The sequence below is a fragment of the Solanum tuberosum genome, unplaced genomic scaffold (genome assembly GCF_000226075.1).
Source record: "Solanum tuberosum cultivar DM 1-3 516 R44 unplaced genomic scaffold, SolTub_3.0 scf00017, whole genome shotgun sequence".
NCBI lineage: Eukaryota > Viridiplantae > Streptophyta > Magnoliopsida > Solanales > Solanaceae > Solanum > Solanum tuberosum.
The window spans coordinates 2,694,532-2,711,559 of record NW_006238943.1 but is presented as its reverse complement, the minus strand read 5'-3'; the positions used below and the strand labels follow the sequence as shown (position 1 = coordinate 2,711,559).

Sequence of the window (17,028 nt, the reverse complement as noted above, 5' to 3'; positions counted from 1 at the left end):
TGGTAAAAAATACGGTATTAAATAATCTAGGGAGGTAATAGGTCCTTATGAAAGTTTATTATCGCAATAACAAATCCGACCAAAGTTGAATATTTTTCAGACCCTTATTAAACTAATTGTAGTAAATTGTGAGCTCCATAATAATGAGACTTTGATTTTAAAAAAAAGCAACCTTTTATGACATTAGAATAAAATTACATCTCAATAAAAATTAAATAATTTACGTCTGGAATAAAAGTAAATAAAATTTTAAAAATAAGAAATATGACTTTTTAAATATAAAATCAACTAGCAAATATTCAATTTAAAGTAAAAATAATTTGCACTATCATAGTCCAAATATAGTAAATACAATGATACAACAACAAAAATATACGTAGTTCTTAGCACTACCTCGTGAAAGTAGAGAGACTATTTTTGAAAGATTTTCGGCTCCAGTGCAACAACTTCAGATACAAAGAAGGAGACAGTGAAAAAATATACAGCAAGTAATAAAGTAACAATACAAAATCTACCAAAAAAGAGCCCAAAACAACCATACATTGAAATATCTTGTTTTTGGAATGTTGTAAAGGAGAAAATACATTTAGATAAATCATAGGATTTATGTGATTAGATTATGTAACTTAATTAAGCTATAATTACTTTAGGGCTAACCCATCGGTGGCCCCCTAAACTTGGCACCAACTTTCACTTAGGCACCTCAGGTGGGCGATGTTCATTTTAGACACCTCATGTAGGGTCTCGCTGTGTCATTTTGACACTTTTTATATTTTCAAAACCGCATTTTAAGTGCGTACATCCAGACGCCTCTTATGTGGAAAAATAAACGAATTGGTATGTGACACGTGGAAATTTTATTTTATTTTTTAAAATCTTAATTTTACTTTCTTTTTTTCTTTCTTCCAAGATCCCAAATCCCATACCCCCACCTCTTTTCTTCTTCTTCTTGCGCCTCCTTCCCCTTCATCTGTTCTTCTCCATCAAAAAGGCAAGAACATAGGTTAGTTTACAAAGTAAAATACGTTTTGGAGAAGGTAAGAATGTAAATCAATTTTTCCATTTGAAAGAAGTTGATTTCTTTTTTTGTTCCCTTCAAATCGATTTTGTTTTTGAATATGAATCAAGATGCAAATTCGATTTTCAAAGAAGATGGAAGAATCAAAGAGTTTAAAAAAGTTGTGTGGTGATGGAGGATGGTAGAAGGTGGGGAAGATGGAAGGGAGAAAGCAAGGAAGAAGAAGGAGAAGAAAATATTTACAAAAAATAATCAGAATATTTACAAAAAAGTCTCTGACGCGCTCAAAATTCGTGTAGCACACGTACTGTGCTTAGTCAGCAAAAAGTGTCAAAATGACACAGCGAGACCCTACATGAGGTGTCTAAAATGAACATTGCCCACTTGAGGTGCCTAAGTGAAAGTTGGTGCCAAATTTAGGGGGCCACCGATGGGTTAGCCCATTACTTTAAAAGGTATTTCATCAGGTGATTTGTTTAAATTAAAAAGGAAAGTGTAATAGAGTATATAAGTAAGAAGAATGCAATAAATTATATAGTCATGTGATTATATAATTAGGAAAGTGCAATTTAAGATGTTACATTAATTAGTGTTAAAAAGGGCGCGTAAAATTTGAATGGAAGAATATTATTTTATTAAAACTTCTTATATTTTATTTATAAATATTTTTTTTTATCGATTTTATTATAAAAATAAGGTCATATATAATAAAAAGGTCACCTAGTTCCGACTTGTTTTGAGGTATCATTTTTATCTTTGTTTGAACTTTTATTCATTTACTTTTACTATTTTTCATCTTTATTCATAATTGTGTTGATGAATTTGTTTGCATGTGTTTGAATCGGTTTTGGACGAAAGAAGTTAGAAATATTTCAGTGGGTGTTTGTTGTATCTGTTTAGGGAAAGATGATAAGGTTTCCGCCAGTGTTGAGAAAATGTGGGCCCCAATTTAGCAAATTTTGCTTTAAGACGGTGGATAAGAGAGATTTTGTTGGTTTCTTATAATGTGGCCCCTCCTATTCTTTGTTTTCGATTCTCTTTTCTTCATTTTTCTTCTTACTTTCTTGGCTCTCTTTTCTTCATTTTTCTTCCTTTTTTTAAAAAATAAAAATAAAAATACATCATTTGCTTTATATGGGATTAGTTGGTGGTTGTATTTTGTTATTAAATTTTGTGATTCCACATTATAAGAACAGGAGGAAGATAACATAGAAGCCAACTACTTTGTATATTATTTCACTCTATTGTTTGTCGGCTATCCAATGTAATATATATAGGAAAAATTACAGAAATCTCACATTTTAGTTTACTTATTACCATTATCTTACAAATCTCCAAAATTCCTCATTTTCGCGCATCAGATTAGTGAATCAACGCTTATTTTATTGTATCTCGCGCATCAGATTAATGTATCAGTGCTTATATTATTGTATCTCGCGCATCATATTAATGTATCAGAGCTATATAAGTGCTAATACATGCGCGAGATACAATAATATAAGCGTTGATACATTAATCTGATGCGATCAGATTAATGTATCAGAGCTATATAAGTGTTGATACATGCGCGAGATACAATAATATAAGAGCTGATACATTAATTTGATGCAAAAGATACAATAATATAAACGCTGATACACTAATCTGATGCGCGAAAATGGGGGATTTCTGTAATTATAAACTTTTAAGGGATAAATTGTAATTTTACCTTAAAAGTATGTGATTTCTGTAATTTGCCCTATATATATATAGAGTTGCAGTAGCACTAGAATACAAGTTATAATAGTTGAAACCTATCCGAACTCGAACTGTGATGGACACGTTCTAATACACATAATGTTATTAACGCTTCATAATATTTTATTATTTATTTTGTATATTATAGGAATGGTTAATGTAAACTAGTTATTTCACTATTGGTTGTATATAGATTACTTAGTCAGAAATTGTATATTTCAAAAAATGATGCACATCTGAAAAGAATAGGATTCTGACCTTTTGTATTTGATAGATATAACTTGTTAAAGTATATTGGAGTTCAATAGTTAATAGTGTGTGGTTCTTCTGATAAATATTATGAAGTAGAAAGTTGGTATTAAAACTTTGTTGCAGTTGATTTCTGATCAGTTTAATATCATTAATGTCTTTGTTGTGGATGAACGTGAAATGAGATTTACCGTTTCTAATATTGTTCACCACTTTCAATATCGTTTCTAATTAATTAATTGCTTAATCACCTTTCAAATATTATCATTTGCTCGTTAATTATACTAAAGAAAGGAAATTACAAGCGTAATAAGAAGAAGACTTGTTCATGAACCTCTAAATTTACTAATATGGATAGAGATATACCCTTTAGTGTTGTCCGGTTGAATACACAAGTTATATAAATGTAGTTCATTATTATCTGACGATCATACAAATATATGTGTTAGAGATAGTCATATAGGGCTAGTGTTATCAACAAGATGCTCATTAAGTAATATCAACCTGCAACTAGTACCTCACGGAAATCTATTGGTGTGGCTATCGAAAGAATTAGTTGGATTGTTAGTAGTCATAACCCTAGATCTTTTTCATATCACTGATAACATAAAAAATCGCTATTTCTTGGTTGAAGTTCATCACTTATTTTCTTTAAATTTTAGTACATCATAATTATATCTTTAGATTTTATCAATTGAATAAATAATTAGCATTAGTTGAATTTAGTAACTAGTTAATCACAAGTCATCCTGAATACAATAACCGACTCTAGATTCACTATATTACTTGTACGACGGAATGTACCAGATTTTTAGCACTTACAACCATCAAACCAGACACCAAAGCAGGGCTCGACAAAACGAAGGTATCATAGTACGGCGTCATTTTCTGAAATGGAACTTTCATGCTTGAGCAAGAAATAGCACGAAAGTCAATCTATTACGACCAACACAATTGTTCCTATTTCATTTTATTCTTCCAAGCCCTTTTTAGAAAGCACCTATACTTGTGCATCTAGGAGAAATAAATTTTTGACGTCATTATCGGGGACTTAAAATTTAACTGTTTAGACATCTCAAAATAGAAATTAATTGAATAATACATATTAATGTATTGGATGGGATCCACTTGAATATATTTGGTCCTGTTTTTTTGGGAGCGGGTTGTGTTCATCTCCCCAATATTTTATGGGGAATGCATGTAGTATATGTGGTGGTTAGGATGACCACATAAATAATTATGAGTTGCTTAGTGATAGTCTTATGAACATGACGACACAACTGAGCTCAACTAAGAGGTAGACCAATTTAGGTAGATATTCATAACTTGAAGGCTCTCTTATATAAAATAGTTGTGGTGTTTGATGACCAACCACCAATTGTTGTGGATATTGGCCAGCTAGCAACGATGAAAGAGAAATTCATTTCAACTATTTATAAAATAATATCGTGTTGACGAAGTGTACAAAGGTAAGAATATTAAAAATATTGACAATTTTAAAGTTGGGGCATATTAACCCTCATTCTGAACACTTTTTGATATTATATTTGATTGGCGACTTAGAGATCGAGCCTTCCAAGCCTATGTAGAGATATGTAAATCAGGAACATGAAGACCTCTACATTCTACAATTTGTTATAACAAAGAGTCAAAACAACATTCCTCACTTAATAGCCAGAAGCGAAAGATGTGGTATCTATTACTTAGTTCTTTTATATTTAATACCATTCAGCTTGAACGTAACAAAAAAATTAGAAAAGAAAATATGGTTGCACGAGTTTTTCTTTTGGGGAAAAGAAATTTAAGATTTTAGTTGATACTTGTTCACACAATTTTGGGAAAGAGGGGATTACGATTTCAAAGTTTTTCTTAGGGTTTCAGCTGGTATTTAGAGCTTCATGGTTTTTTGTTTTGAAGGAAAGGAATTTAGGGCATGAGTAGTATCTTTGACATAGTTTTGAAAAAAAGAAGTCGATTTCATTCACCAAGTGGCTAATGAAGTCGATTGAGCACTAGAAGATATCAAGTTCAATTTTCAATAGAGAAAAGGAAAAAAATATTTGGTGATTTCTTTCCATTTGTTTTAGCCTTGGTAGACAAGGTTATCTCATATATATTGCTAGTGGTAGATGACCTGTGGAATAAATCGAGTTGAGCATAAGCTGACCCGGACACCACGATTATAAAAAAAAAATTAACCAATACCTCCTCTATTCACTTTGGACTTTACATGCTTCTATAGAAATAATATTGATATAGCTATTTTAGCATAATATTCATATTAATTAATTCTCAATTTTAGGTCTTGAAAAATATTTTGAAAAAAAATCAATGTTAATGATAAACATACAACAACAACAATAACATCACTAAAGTAATCCAACACAATGAGGTCGGGAGGTTGAGGGTAAACATGACTTTTTCTATATATATACTAAAAATAACAAATAAATTGAAGAAATCTAATTTTTTTTAGTAAAAGTAAACCAAAAAAAATATTTTTAGTAAAATTGACAACTAATTCGAGCAGGAGATATATTGTACAAATATTTTAAATAGGGACAAAAGTTAAATAGTGGCACAAAATAAATCTCAGCTAGTACTCTCACCCAATCTCTCAAATTCACCAAAATTTATTTTTCCCCAAAATTCGAATCCCTAAAATTTTCAAAGCAATTTCGGAAGCCATTGTTCTTCTTCTTCTTTATTATAGGTATTCACTTCTTGTTTCTTTTGTTCGCCAATTTATATTAGCTTTGATCCTTATTTTTGTTGTTGTTTCTTTATAATATTGTTGTATTTTTGTTATTTAGATCTGTTTATACCCTTTTCCACAAAAAGAAAAAAAGAAGAGAACTTTTTGCTTTTTGGGTTTTTAGGAGGTAATTTTCTCTGTTGGGGGTTCTTGTTTCTGCATTATTTAGGGTGTTCTATTGTATTCTTGAATTTTAGGTTACCTTTTTTGTTGGGTACGAGGAGAGGTAGAGGTATGTTGAAGAACTATTCGGGAAAAGTGATTAGACAGAATATGACGCAACTACGACTTATCTTGGACAAGACCATAGATATGAGGGTATGGAGGTTAGGTTAGAAGGTTAGTAGGTAGTTGAGCTTTGACTCACTTTTCGACAAATTGAGGCTTTGTAGGAGATTGGAAGCTCCATGTTTGTCATAGTTTTACCCTTATACATGTACTTTCTTTTCTTGAGTTTTAGGTTACCTTTATTGTCTTGTTTAGTGGGTACGAGGAGAGGTAGAGGTAGAGGTAGAGGTAGGTTGAATAACTATTTTGGGAGAATTATTAGACATAATATGATGCAACTTCAGCTTATTAAGGACAAGACCATATATATGAGGGTATGGAGGTCGCAAATTAGGTTAGAAGGTTGGTAGGTTAGTAGGTAGTTGAGCTTTGACTCATTTTTTGACAAATTTAGGCTTTGTAGGAGCTTGAGAGCTCCGTGTTTGTCATAGTATTAGCCTTATACATGTATTTTCTTTTCCGTTACCGCATTATTTCGCTGTGATTGTTTCTTTTCTTTGATGCTCTGTACTTCTTTTATTAAATACATGTTTTCTTTTACTGTTGTATGCCATTACCTGTTAGTACTTTGATTTGTTGCATTTGAGACGAGAGTCTTTTGGAAACGGCCTCTCTACCTCTACGAGGTAGGGGTAAGGTTTGTGTACACTTTCCCCTCCCCAAACTCCACTTGTGGGATTACATTGGGTATGTTGTTGTTTCTTTGTGGTCTTTGTTTCTGGGGTGTGGTTAGTTTGCCTTTTTCTTCTTTTATTTTTTTCAAGGAATATTGGTTTGTACAACTTCTGCTGATTCTTGAAATTTCTTATAGGGTTCTGCTGTTGAATATTTAGGGTTAGGGGAACCAATTTTATGGAATTTGAATGCCAAAGAGGTACTAAGATTGGTTTGGAAGATTGTTCTATAGATTGTGTAGACTACCCCTGCAGAGAAAAAGTTGATACTAGTTTTATTGAACCTTCAAAGAACCCAAAGAGTTTCATATTTGACTCGGAGAAGCAAAACTCATTGTGGAGATTGGATGGGAAAGGTGGTAGTTTGAGTTTGAAATGCAAAGAGTTGCTCGCTGTTAATGAGGTCCTGCCTGATTGTCGGTCTATTACTGACCTCCCTCCGGCATTGATCTCAGAAATACTTAATTGCTTAGAACCAAAGGAGCTTGGTGTTGTTTCGTGTGTGAATGCGTCATTGTATCGTCTTGCTTCAGAGCACCATGTGTGGAAGGAGTTCTATTGTGAAAGGTGGGGGCAGCCAATATTGTTGGCACCTCTGGGCGCAGAGCATGCAGATGAGAAGTCGTGGAAGGAGCTTTTTGTGGAGAGGGAGTTCCGTAGTAAAACATTCATGGGACGCTATAGTATTGATACATTGTATGGTCATACTGAGGCTGTTAGAAGTGTTTCTGTTTTATCTTCAAAGAAACTTCTGTTTACTTCAGGGTATGATCAGATAGTGCGAATGTGGGACTTGGAAGAAGGTTTGTCTATTGCATCATCTCGCCCTCTTGGCTGCACTATTCGTGCAGTTGCGGCTGATTCGAGGCTCTTAATAGCAGGGGGTACAGATGGATTCATACATGGTTGGAGAGCAGAGGATGGAAATCCACATCTCTTTGATCTTAGATCACCTCAGAACCAGAACATGGAATTCAGAGTTTGGGAACATGAAGGACCAATAACATGTCTTGCATTGGATTTGAATAAGATGTACAGTGGTTCTTGGGACATGAGTATTCGTGTTTGGGATCGATCTTCTTTGAAATGTCTGAAAGTTCTAATGCACAATGACTGGGTTTGGAGCCTTGCTCCCCATGATACAACAGTAGCGAGCGCTGCAGGCTCAGATCTTTATGTCTGGGACACTAATATTGGGTCAGAACTTGCTACCGTCAACAATGTTCATGCTGGAAATGCTTTTTCCTTGGCGCGAAGTCACACAGGGAAGCTCCTATTCACTGGAGGGGAAGATGGAGCTATACGCATGTTCGAGATCAGTAGAAATGATAAGTTTCATCTCAGGCGTGTGGCGACATGGATTCCTCACTCGGGTGCTGTTTATTCTCTTGCATTTGAGTTCCCTTGGCTTGTTTCAGCTTCCAGTGATGGAAAACTCTCACTTATTGATGTGAGAAAGCTGTTGAGGATGAATCGGAGTTATGTGATGGAGAAGCCTTTGAAGGTTGACTATAGGGCTAAAAATGTAGAGCCACCTCAAAGAATGTTACATGGATTTGGGAGCAATCTGTTTGCTGTGGATGTTGGTCTTGATCGTATTGTATGTGCTGGAGAAGAAGGCATTGTTAGGATCTGGAACTTCTCAGAAGCTTTGGAGGTTGAGCAGAGAGTTCGAGCATTAAGAGGATTAAGGTTAGAGAACAGAATGAGGAGGCGTAAACTTCAGTCTGAAATGACTGGTAAAGGCAGCCGTGCTGATCAGTGCTCAGTTGCTGCTAAGAAGAATCAATTGAATGGTGATAGGAACAGCTGGCGCAACAAGCGTAGGGTGACTGGGAAGCTGAAGGCCTAGAAATTATTGCAGTTTGTCAATATCTCCTAAATATGCTTTGCTCATTGCTAATCATATGCAAAAGGCATATCTTAATATTTAAGTAGCTTCTGTAGTTTTACGCCTGTTTCTCATTTACATTGGTATTCAAATTGAAGGAACAACCTGTTCCCTTTGACAACCTTTTCCTTATTTGGTTGATTTCCTGGTGTCTTATGTCACTGACAAGGGCTTACCGATTTTAATTCTTGATACTTTCAGAATGCAAAAATGTTTCTTTTCTGATATGATCAACCTCTATTCCTGTTTTTCGTTGATGCTGGCAATCAAAAGGTCAGATTATTTTCTGCTTTGTTTTTTTTTTATGGAACTGGTAAGTAGTGATATTAATAATGTCAACTGCCAAGCACTAAGACGGTGCTTGTAACATACAGGGATATTATCTGCTTTGTTGCTCAACTTGATATGACCCGGTCGCCTTGCTATGCTTGTTCTTGCTTTAACATAGAGTGATTCCTTTAAAAGCTAGTTTTTATGTGATGGAGAACCATGACAGACGGCTTACTCTTGTAATACCTGCACAGAGTGGCACATTTATTTCTTGCACCATGTTTATAACAAATTCATTTACCCTGTAAAATAGCCTTGAGTGTCTTAGACCAGTTCCGTCCACATTGCTTTTGGTGTTACTGACAGCTTTTTAGCACCTTACTTTGACATCGGTATAATCAAAGTCTTCATCCGTTGAAATGTTATTATCTCTGACTTATTTGCCATTGGCAAAATCTCGGTGATGCTGCCTTGGAGTATTCGATTAAAAGGGTTGTAGGTCACATCTTAACTGTGTCCTATGCCCGACTGCTGGTAAGAAACTGGATAAGTTTCGTGCTATAATGATCATTCTTACAGATCTGGTCACCACAACATGGAAACTTCAAAATTGGTAGCTGGTGAATGGCGAGCTAGTGATCTTGCAGATTCTGCAGAACTTGATCTTTTGTATCGACCAATTTCTTGTGTTCGGTTTTGTCTGTTCTTTTGTTTCCATGGCAGGCTTAATGGCACAAAGACTAACTTCACTTTGAAAACCAAGTTGTTTAGAACACCTTTTATATATATAGAACGGTCATTGTGTATTTCATCATGTATGTGAAAGATATTAGCTGCTTTTGGTGTATTATTATTGACAGATTTATAACTACGCGTCATTCCCAAACAAACAAGGTAGGGTTCTTTTGGTACAATATGAATCCTCACTTACCATGTTTCTTCGTTTAAGCTCAATGTAGTGGCGGAAGGAGAAACGAGAGGGAGTCTTGAAATAGTTTGTTTTTGTCAGTCTCCTATAACTATGCAAGTATTGTGATTTGTTTAAGATTGTAAGTTTTAAGGTACGTTTAGTATGTATCAAGAATTTGGTACCTGAAAAGGGAAATAGAAATACAAAATGTATGTTCTTTACTATGGGTTAGACAGGTGGTTCACATAAATTTTGCTTCCAAAACCACATTAAAATACCTTCCAAAAATAATAAGATAACAACAATTACAATAAGATGCAAACAATGTGATTGCTCCGGTTGCAATGCAAAAATATCTCACGTTCAAGTAGGGTATGGAGAATGGTTGCACCTCAAGAAAGGGTATGATAATATGCAACTTATCTTGACACAAGCGTATACGACCTAAAGATAACGATGGAGTCAGAATTTTCACTAGGAATTCAACAATAAATATACATGAATAAGCTAAAAAAATTCAACATCTACTACATATATCAAAAAAAAAAAAAAACTTTGACCTTATATATACGATATAGTTTCCAAGTATGGATCTCTTTAGTCTCCTAGCTCTCCCCGAGTTATAGCTCATATCAAAATAATTTTATCGTTACTGCAATGATCCCCTCGTTGTTTCATATATGAACGCCAATCAATTTTAGAAGTAATACTTGAAAATTGTACCTAACAAATAAATAAAAAGTTGAGACAAACAAAACATTCACAATTTAAAAAAGATATATAAGTTGAAATTTAAAAAGAGGAAAAACTCACCCGATTCGACATTGCATGAATATACTCAATTATACGAAGAAACATTCACAATTTAAAAAAGATATATAAGTTGAAACTAAAAAAAAGGAAAAACTCACCCGATTCGATATTGCATGAATATACTCAATTATACGAAGAGAATACTAGATTTTATCCCTATCTTACAAGGACGTAGAAAAATAAAAAGATTCTCCAGTGAAGTAACACACATAAAGAACAGTTTAGTAGCCATAAACGAGTGTCAATTTTCTTTTACCACAAATACTTAAAGGTGGGATTTTTCCAAGAAACAGGGAGGAAGAAACGAACCAAGAAATTCATTTTTCTTATTTGGGGTTCAGAATGTGGTTTTTAGGAAGCAAAAGTTGGGTTCTTGGATCAATTTTCTATGTGAGCTTGTTGTTAAAGATGAATTTGTGTATGGGAAATGATGAATTGTTTGTGTCTACAAATGGTACTTCTGGGTGGCCATCATCAGTGACTTCTATGTACATTTTGGGTGATTCTTCTGTTGATTGTGGGGATAATACTCCTTTTTACCCTATTTTGCACCAAAATCTATCTTTGAACCCTTGTAATGGCTCTGATCAAACTCTTCTTCCTCAGCTTCTTGGTACTTACTCTCTCTCTCTCTCTGTCTCACTGTTGTTGCCTTTCTTTACCTATTTGGTGTATGTATTGTTATTTCTCTGTGATTCTTTTTGGGATTTGTGCAGCTATGGCCTCAAGAAATGATTGAACTTCCAGTGTTTTCTTTTCTGGTTCTTCATTGTGTGTCTCTGTGTGTGTGTGGGGTGGCAAGGGGGAGCAAGGGGGTTCATTTGACGAAAAATTACATGTATATTCAAGGTTAAAATCACTTTCTTTTATGTTGAATCCCATTGGCTTCTTCGGGTGTTTATGAAAATTCTGGCTCCATTACTGTCGCGGGGATGGGGGAGGTTAGCTTAACTGTTATTTCTTGAAATGGGTATGTGTAAATTTGGTGTTTTTGTTATGCCTATGGAAGCAGCAGAAATGCTGGAAAATCTTTATTCTGTTTGAAGGCATTTTCCTTTGGTTTGTGAATGCTATGTAATGCTCTCTCTGTTATTTGCTATGTCCTTGTTACTTCTGTATTATCGTTTTTATACTGCTTTGATGTGCATTACTCGAGTCGAGGTTCTTTTGGAAGGTCTTCATACATAATGTCCTCCCTAGACGGCTAGAACCCGCACCTATGGGATTACACTAGGTATGTTGTTGTTTTTAGGTGTTTGGACATGATTTGGTTGATATTTGAAAAGGGTATTTGGAAGTTGAAGTTGTGTGTTTTGACGTTTCGTGAGTAAAAACTTAAAAAGAACTTGAAAACTCCTAAAAACATGTGTTTCCAACTTCAAATTATGTATTTCAAGTTTGAAGTTGAAATAATGAGTCAGTTTGATAAACAAACAGTTATTTGAAACAATCTCCAAATATTTACTTCAAATTTTGGAACCAAAATCTGTTGCCAAATGAGTTTTGCCATAGGTCAATTTGATAAACAAAGGGTTATATGTCTTTTTCTATATGAGGCTTAGGTTGAAATTGGTGACTTCTCTCCTGGTTTGAGAAGAATAGCATTTCCAAGATTTGTGCTTCTCTATGACTTGGAACTTTTGTGATGTGTTATAATAAAGTCACATAGAAACCGTGGATGTTTGGTTAAAATGAACTTGATATGTTGAGTTATCTTAGTATCATACTTAGTCCGGCTTAAAACCGTGGATGTTTGATGAAAATGAACTTGGTTGCTGCAGCTAAGAAGATGGGCTTGCAATATGTCAAACCATTCTACAGCCAGAATGGATCGATGGAGGATCTGCTAAACGGAGTGAATTTTGGTGCTGCACAAGCGACCATCATGTACCCCAAAAGTGGAAGCTACCAGTCCCTCAACCAACAACTACGCCAAGCATTTGAGACCATACAGTTATTGCAACTTCAGCTAGGCCAAGATACTGCAAAAAGTCTAATTGAATCCTCCCTTTTCTACCTGTCATTTGGGAAAGATGATTTGATCAATTACCTAGTTGATGATGAATCTGCAACAAGTCCCGGATACAATGGCCTACATTTCACCCATATTTTGGTTGACCAGATGATAAATGTCATTCAGAATCTTTATGATGCAAATGCTAGGAAGATTGTATGCATGGGCATACTGCCTTTGGGATGTTCACCGAGTGTAATGAGCATAAGGTACAATTCAAGCATTGGCTATAAATTGGGCTGTGAGAACGATGTCAACTTGCTAGTTTTGGAATACAATACAAGGCTAGAGCAGAGGATTGTTGACCTTAACATCAAAATGCGAGGTGCTCAAGTCATATTCTGTGATACCTATCGAGCAATGATGGAATTCATTTTTCATCCTCAAGCCTATGGTATGATCAATGCTTCATACACTTTGCCCAAATTAATAGCCTTTCTCATAATTTGCTTAGCCATTGAAGTAAGTACAACATACACTGCTTTCTGCATAATCTTTTGATGGTTGCTACATCTCTATTTGCATCACATTGTAGATAATCTTCATTTACTTGATCATACCAATCTAAACCCCCTTGCAGTCAGGATTATTTGAAAAGGCCTCAAATTTGACAGCGCGTCGTTTCTATAATGATGGATATGTTATTTGAAGTGTTAGACTATTCTCTCATTGCATATTGGCTTATATCTTTAACTTTGCCAACAACATACGCATTGTGATCCTACAGGTGGGGTTTGGGGTGCCGACATCTTTAGATAGTTCATTTATTTGCCGCCTTCACTTAAAAGAAGCAAATTTTGTTTTAAGGATTTCACATTATGTTATTCCACATACGATTTGGAATTTCATCACACATCGATATTCCACATACAATTTGTTTGTTCCACTATGCCTTGTTAACTTCATTAATAATTTCACATCTCTAATCTTTGTGCATTTTTGTAATCCTTTTTCCTTATGTTTTTGTTTTTTCTCTCGATATAATCCTTGCATCAAGGTGTCTGATCCTAAAACGGATAAAGAAAGAACACATCTTAGTTCTGATTTTGCTTGTTCAAAATTTGGATCTTTTTATCGCATTTTCAGTTTTCTTGTTCTGATTTGTCAAAATACAAATCTCACCCTTCTGTGAAAATCTTTGCAGGGTTTGAGGATGCAAAGAATGCTTGCTGTGGAACAGGCGAATATGGCGGGACAAAAGGCTGTCTTTCACCTGATATGGCGTGCCCCCGAGCTTCAAGTCATGTATGGTGGGATTTATACAATCCTACTGAAGCTGTGAATATCTTGCTAGCTAATTCAGCATGGTCAGGCGATCCGTTGCCTTCCATTTGTCGTCCGATCACTTTTAAGGCATTGGAATCCACTTCATACTAACTAAAATCACAAGTTCAGTGCCTAGTTAGCACTGTTTTTCTCATTCTTGAGAGTAGTTTCCAGTGTGTATTGTGTAGCTTTTGTACTCAGCAATATGTTGAATGATGAGAAACAAACTTAGGTTGGGAAAATGTATATAATAAAATGTTCAGTTTGATCTAACTTTGACTCTCCATGCATTAGAAATAACGTTTACTGATCACTCTTCGGTAATGCCTTCGAAAAATAGTCACTTTTTACCAACAAGGGTTGTGGTGGAGTGGTAAGTACTCCATCCTTAACCAGAGACTTGGGTTCAAGTCCCCTGGTTACAAAGTCGTCTTTGTTAGGGAGCGTTTTACCCCCCCAATGTGGGACTTCCCGGCGTGAATTTGAATTTAGTCGGGCTCCCATGTGCGTACCGGACACCGGGTGGGAATAGGGGTGCGCATCGGTCGGTTCGATTTGGTTTTATGTGTTATTGGTTCGGTTTATCGGTTTTTGGTTTGTAAATACGTCAAACCAATAACCAAACCAATAACATATTTCTTATCGGTTTTTGCTTAATCGGTTTATGGTACTTAACGGTTCGGTTTTCGGTTTAACCAATAAGAAAATACTCATATATATTAATATACACGATAAGAAAATTTTCATATAAACCATATGATTTTTCCAGCATTTGGCATGAAAGTAATAATCATAAAAGTAACAATCATTTTTCTTGCAAGTTTAGACACTAAAGTCTAGACACATTCAAAAGAAAAAGTGTGAAAGTAACAACTGTTTTTCAGCAAGTCTAGGCAATTGGCACATTCAAGTTAGAAGTGTGCTTGCAATTACAGAATGAAACAAGATAAATTGAGATTAAAGTAATAGGGTTTGTAAAATGTTATATAATTAGGGTTTATTGGTCTAGGAATAAAATAGTAAATTTAGTAGAGGCAAAGAGGTAATAGGGTTTTAAGTAATACCAAGATTAAAGTAATAGGGTTTGTAAAATATTCTATAATTAGGGTTTATTGGTCTAGGAATAAAATAGTAAATTTAGTAGAGGCAAAGAGGTAATAGGGTTTTAAGTAATACCAAGATTAAAGTAATAGGGTTTGTAAAATATTATATAATTAGGGTTTACTGATCTAGGGATAAAATAGTAAATTTAGTATAGTCATATTGGGTTATCGGTTTAACCATTAACAAAAATCATAAAACCGGAAACCGAACCGATAATCTAATAAAAAATTTTGCAAAACCGTTTAAACACCGTTAGCTCAATAACCCAATATCAATAAATCAATAGTGTTTTTTCGGTTCGATTTATTGGTTAAATCGGTTTTTGCATACCCCTAGGTGGGAAACCAAAACAAAAAACAGTATGTTTTGGAGTTTCAAATTCAACATGAGTTCCACAATGACGGTATCTTGAAATTTTACTTGTAAAATTTGAAACTCTATCCGTGACTATGTTTTGGAAAGTGGCTATTTGTGAAATTTACCCATCATGTATATAAAGGGTGGTTAGGTAAACTTGTAAGCGGATTTGATCAAATTATAACGTACAAGTACTTTTTGACTTATCTAAGCGTTTGATAAAATACCAAAACGCGCTTATACGCCAAAAAAACCTAGAGTTATACCTAGAGTTATATATTAGTTAGCACGCTTACACGCCAAAATAAAAATAGAGTTATATATTAGTTAGCTTATAAGAAGTACCATCTTTTATTTAATCCAAAAAATTTACTATTTTATCCCTAATATTTTTATAATCCCCAAAATGTCCTTCCCAAAACAAACTCATTAACTCCTACTTATTAACTAACTGAAGGTTCAATATACTCGATCAGATATTATAATAATCAAAATCAGAACTTACTAATAATTGGTGGATTAAAAAAGATATATCTCCAAAAAGAAAAAGAAAAAGAAAAACAATACTAATTTGGACATATTTGACTATTTTTTCATAATTTCCTATTTTTTTCAACCAACACAATTAAATGCTTCCACATTCTTAGTTCAAAAATAACTCCTTTTCATATAAACAAGAAAAAGCATTCATGTGACCATATTTTCTCTACATAAAAGAAGAAAAACAGAATTAACTCATTTTTTTTCATTCGATGTTCGATACTCGTATTGAAATCTGACTAATTCTATCATGTAGGGCTCATTCGAGGTTAACGATCCATATCAAGGAATTTTCATAACTAGAACTTGAAATTAAAACCTTTGGTTAAAAAAAAGAACAGTCAAATTCATTGTACCATATCCGTTCGTGATAAAAGAATAACTCATTGTTTTCTCAACTTCCCAACATTTTCATCCAACAAAATTAAATGCTTCCACATTCTCTAGTCTTTCTTTTTATATACTTTTTTCTTTAATTAAAGATTTCAAAGGGATTGCTTATATTTCTTTATTATAAAAGCATATTTTATATTATACACACACTTCCAGCTTGCAATAACTTGTGGGATTAAAACCTTGTGGACCATTCACATATTATTTCACATGGTGCCAATAAATTAAAGGAGTGTTTCTTCTTCAACCAAATACCTATATACAATTGACAGATAATGGTTTTTGATAAAGTGATAATTAAGTATTTCTTCATCTTTAATTAAATATTTCAGGTTTAAGTCTCAAAATATGGAGTCATCATTATCAGAGAGCGTTATAAATTTTTCTGTGTAAAATTAAATTTAGTCAAAATTTAATACGAGTATTGAACATCAGGTAAAAAATAATTTGTAAATTAGCTATGTTTTTTTCCTCAATAATTTGTATTGTCAATTAATGATCGATGTTGAGTTGCTAATACTCCCTCCGTCCACAATTGTTTGTCAGGGTAAGGTCATGCACACCCCTCAAGAAAAATTTAATACAAAGTGTAATTTGACTAATATAATCTTACTATATCAAGAATACCAAAAGTGTACATAACTTTTCAATTGAACTACACTATCATTAAGGGCAAAATTGGAAAAAAGTAATTAATTGTTTCTTGATTGTTTAAATTGACAATTTAATACTTGGTACATCTATTTTTA

General features: G+C 34.0%; 2 protein-coding genes across 2 annotated transcripts; both read left to right on the top strand.

Annotated features, from left to right (window-relative positions):
• Nucleotides 1-5,592: 5,592 nt before the first annotated feature.
• On the top strand, nt 5,593-8,904 carry LOC102587434 (F-box/WD-40 repeat-containing protein At5g21040). Its single transcript, XM_006340282.2, has 2 exons — nt 5,593-5,717; nt 6,859-8,904. The coding sequence occupies exon 2, from the start codon at nt 6,900-6,902 to the stop codon at nt 8,571-8,573; it is 1,674 nt and encodes a 557-aa protein (XP_006340344.1). The 5' UTR covers nt 5,593-5,717; nt 6,859-6,899; the 3' UTR covers nt 8,574-8,904.
• Nucleotides 8,905-10,815: 1,911 nt separating this feature from the next.
• On the top strand, nt 10,816-14,165 carry LOC102587105 (GDSL esterase/lipase At4g26790-like). Its single transcript, XM_006340281.2, has 3 exons — nt 10,816-11,218; nt 12,387-13,013; nt 13,764-14,165. The coding sequence occupies exons 1-3, from the start codon at nt 10,948-10,950 to the stop codon at nt 13,994-13,996; spliced, it is 1,131 nt and encodes a 376-aa protein (XP_006340343.1). The 5' UTR covers nt 10,816-10,947; the 3' UTR covers nt 13,997-14,165.
• The last annotated feature ends 2,863 nt before the right edge of the window (nt 14,166-17,028 follow it).

Coding starts and splice junctions, on each gene's coding strand:
- LOC102587434 (XM_006340282.2), top strand. CDS start 6,900: ATGGAATTTGAATGCCAAAGAGGTACTAAGATTGGTTTGGAAGATTGT.
- LOC102587105 (XM_006340281.2), top strand. CDS start 10,948: ATGTGGTTTTTAGGAAGCAAAAGTTGGGTTCTTGGATCAATTTTCTAT. Junction 11,219..12,386: donor TCTTCTTCCTCAGCTTCTTG/GTACTTACTCTC, acceptor TGGTTGCTGCAG/CTAAGAAGATGGGCTTGCAA. Junction 13,014..13,763: donor TTTTCATCCTCAAGCCTATG/GTATGATCAATG, acceptor AAATCTTTGCAG/GGTTTGAGGATGCAAAGAAT.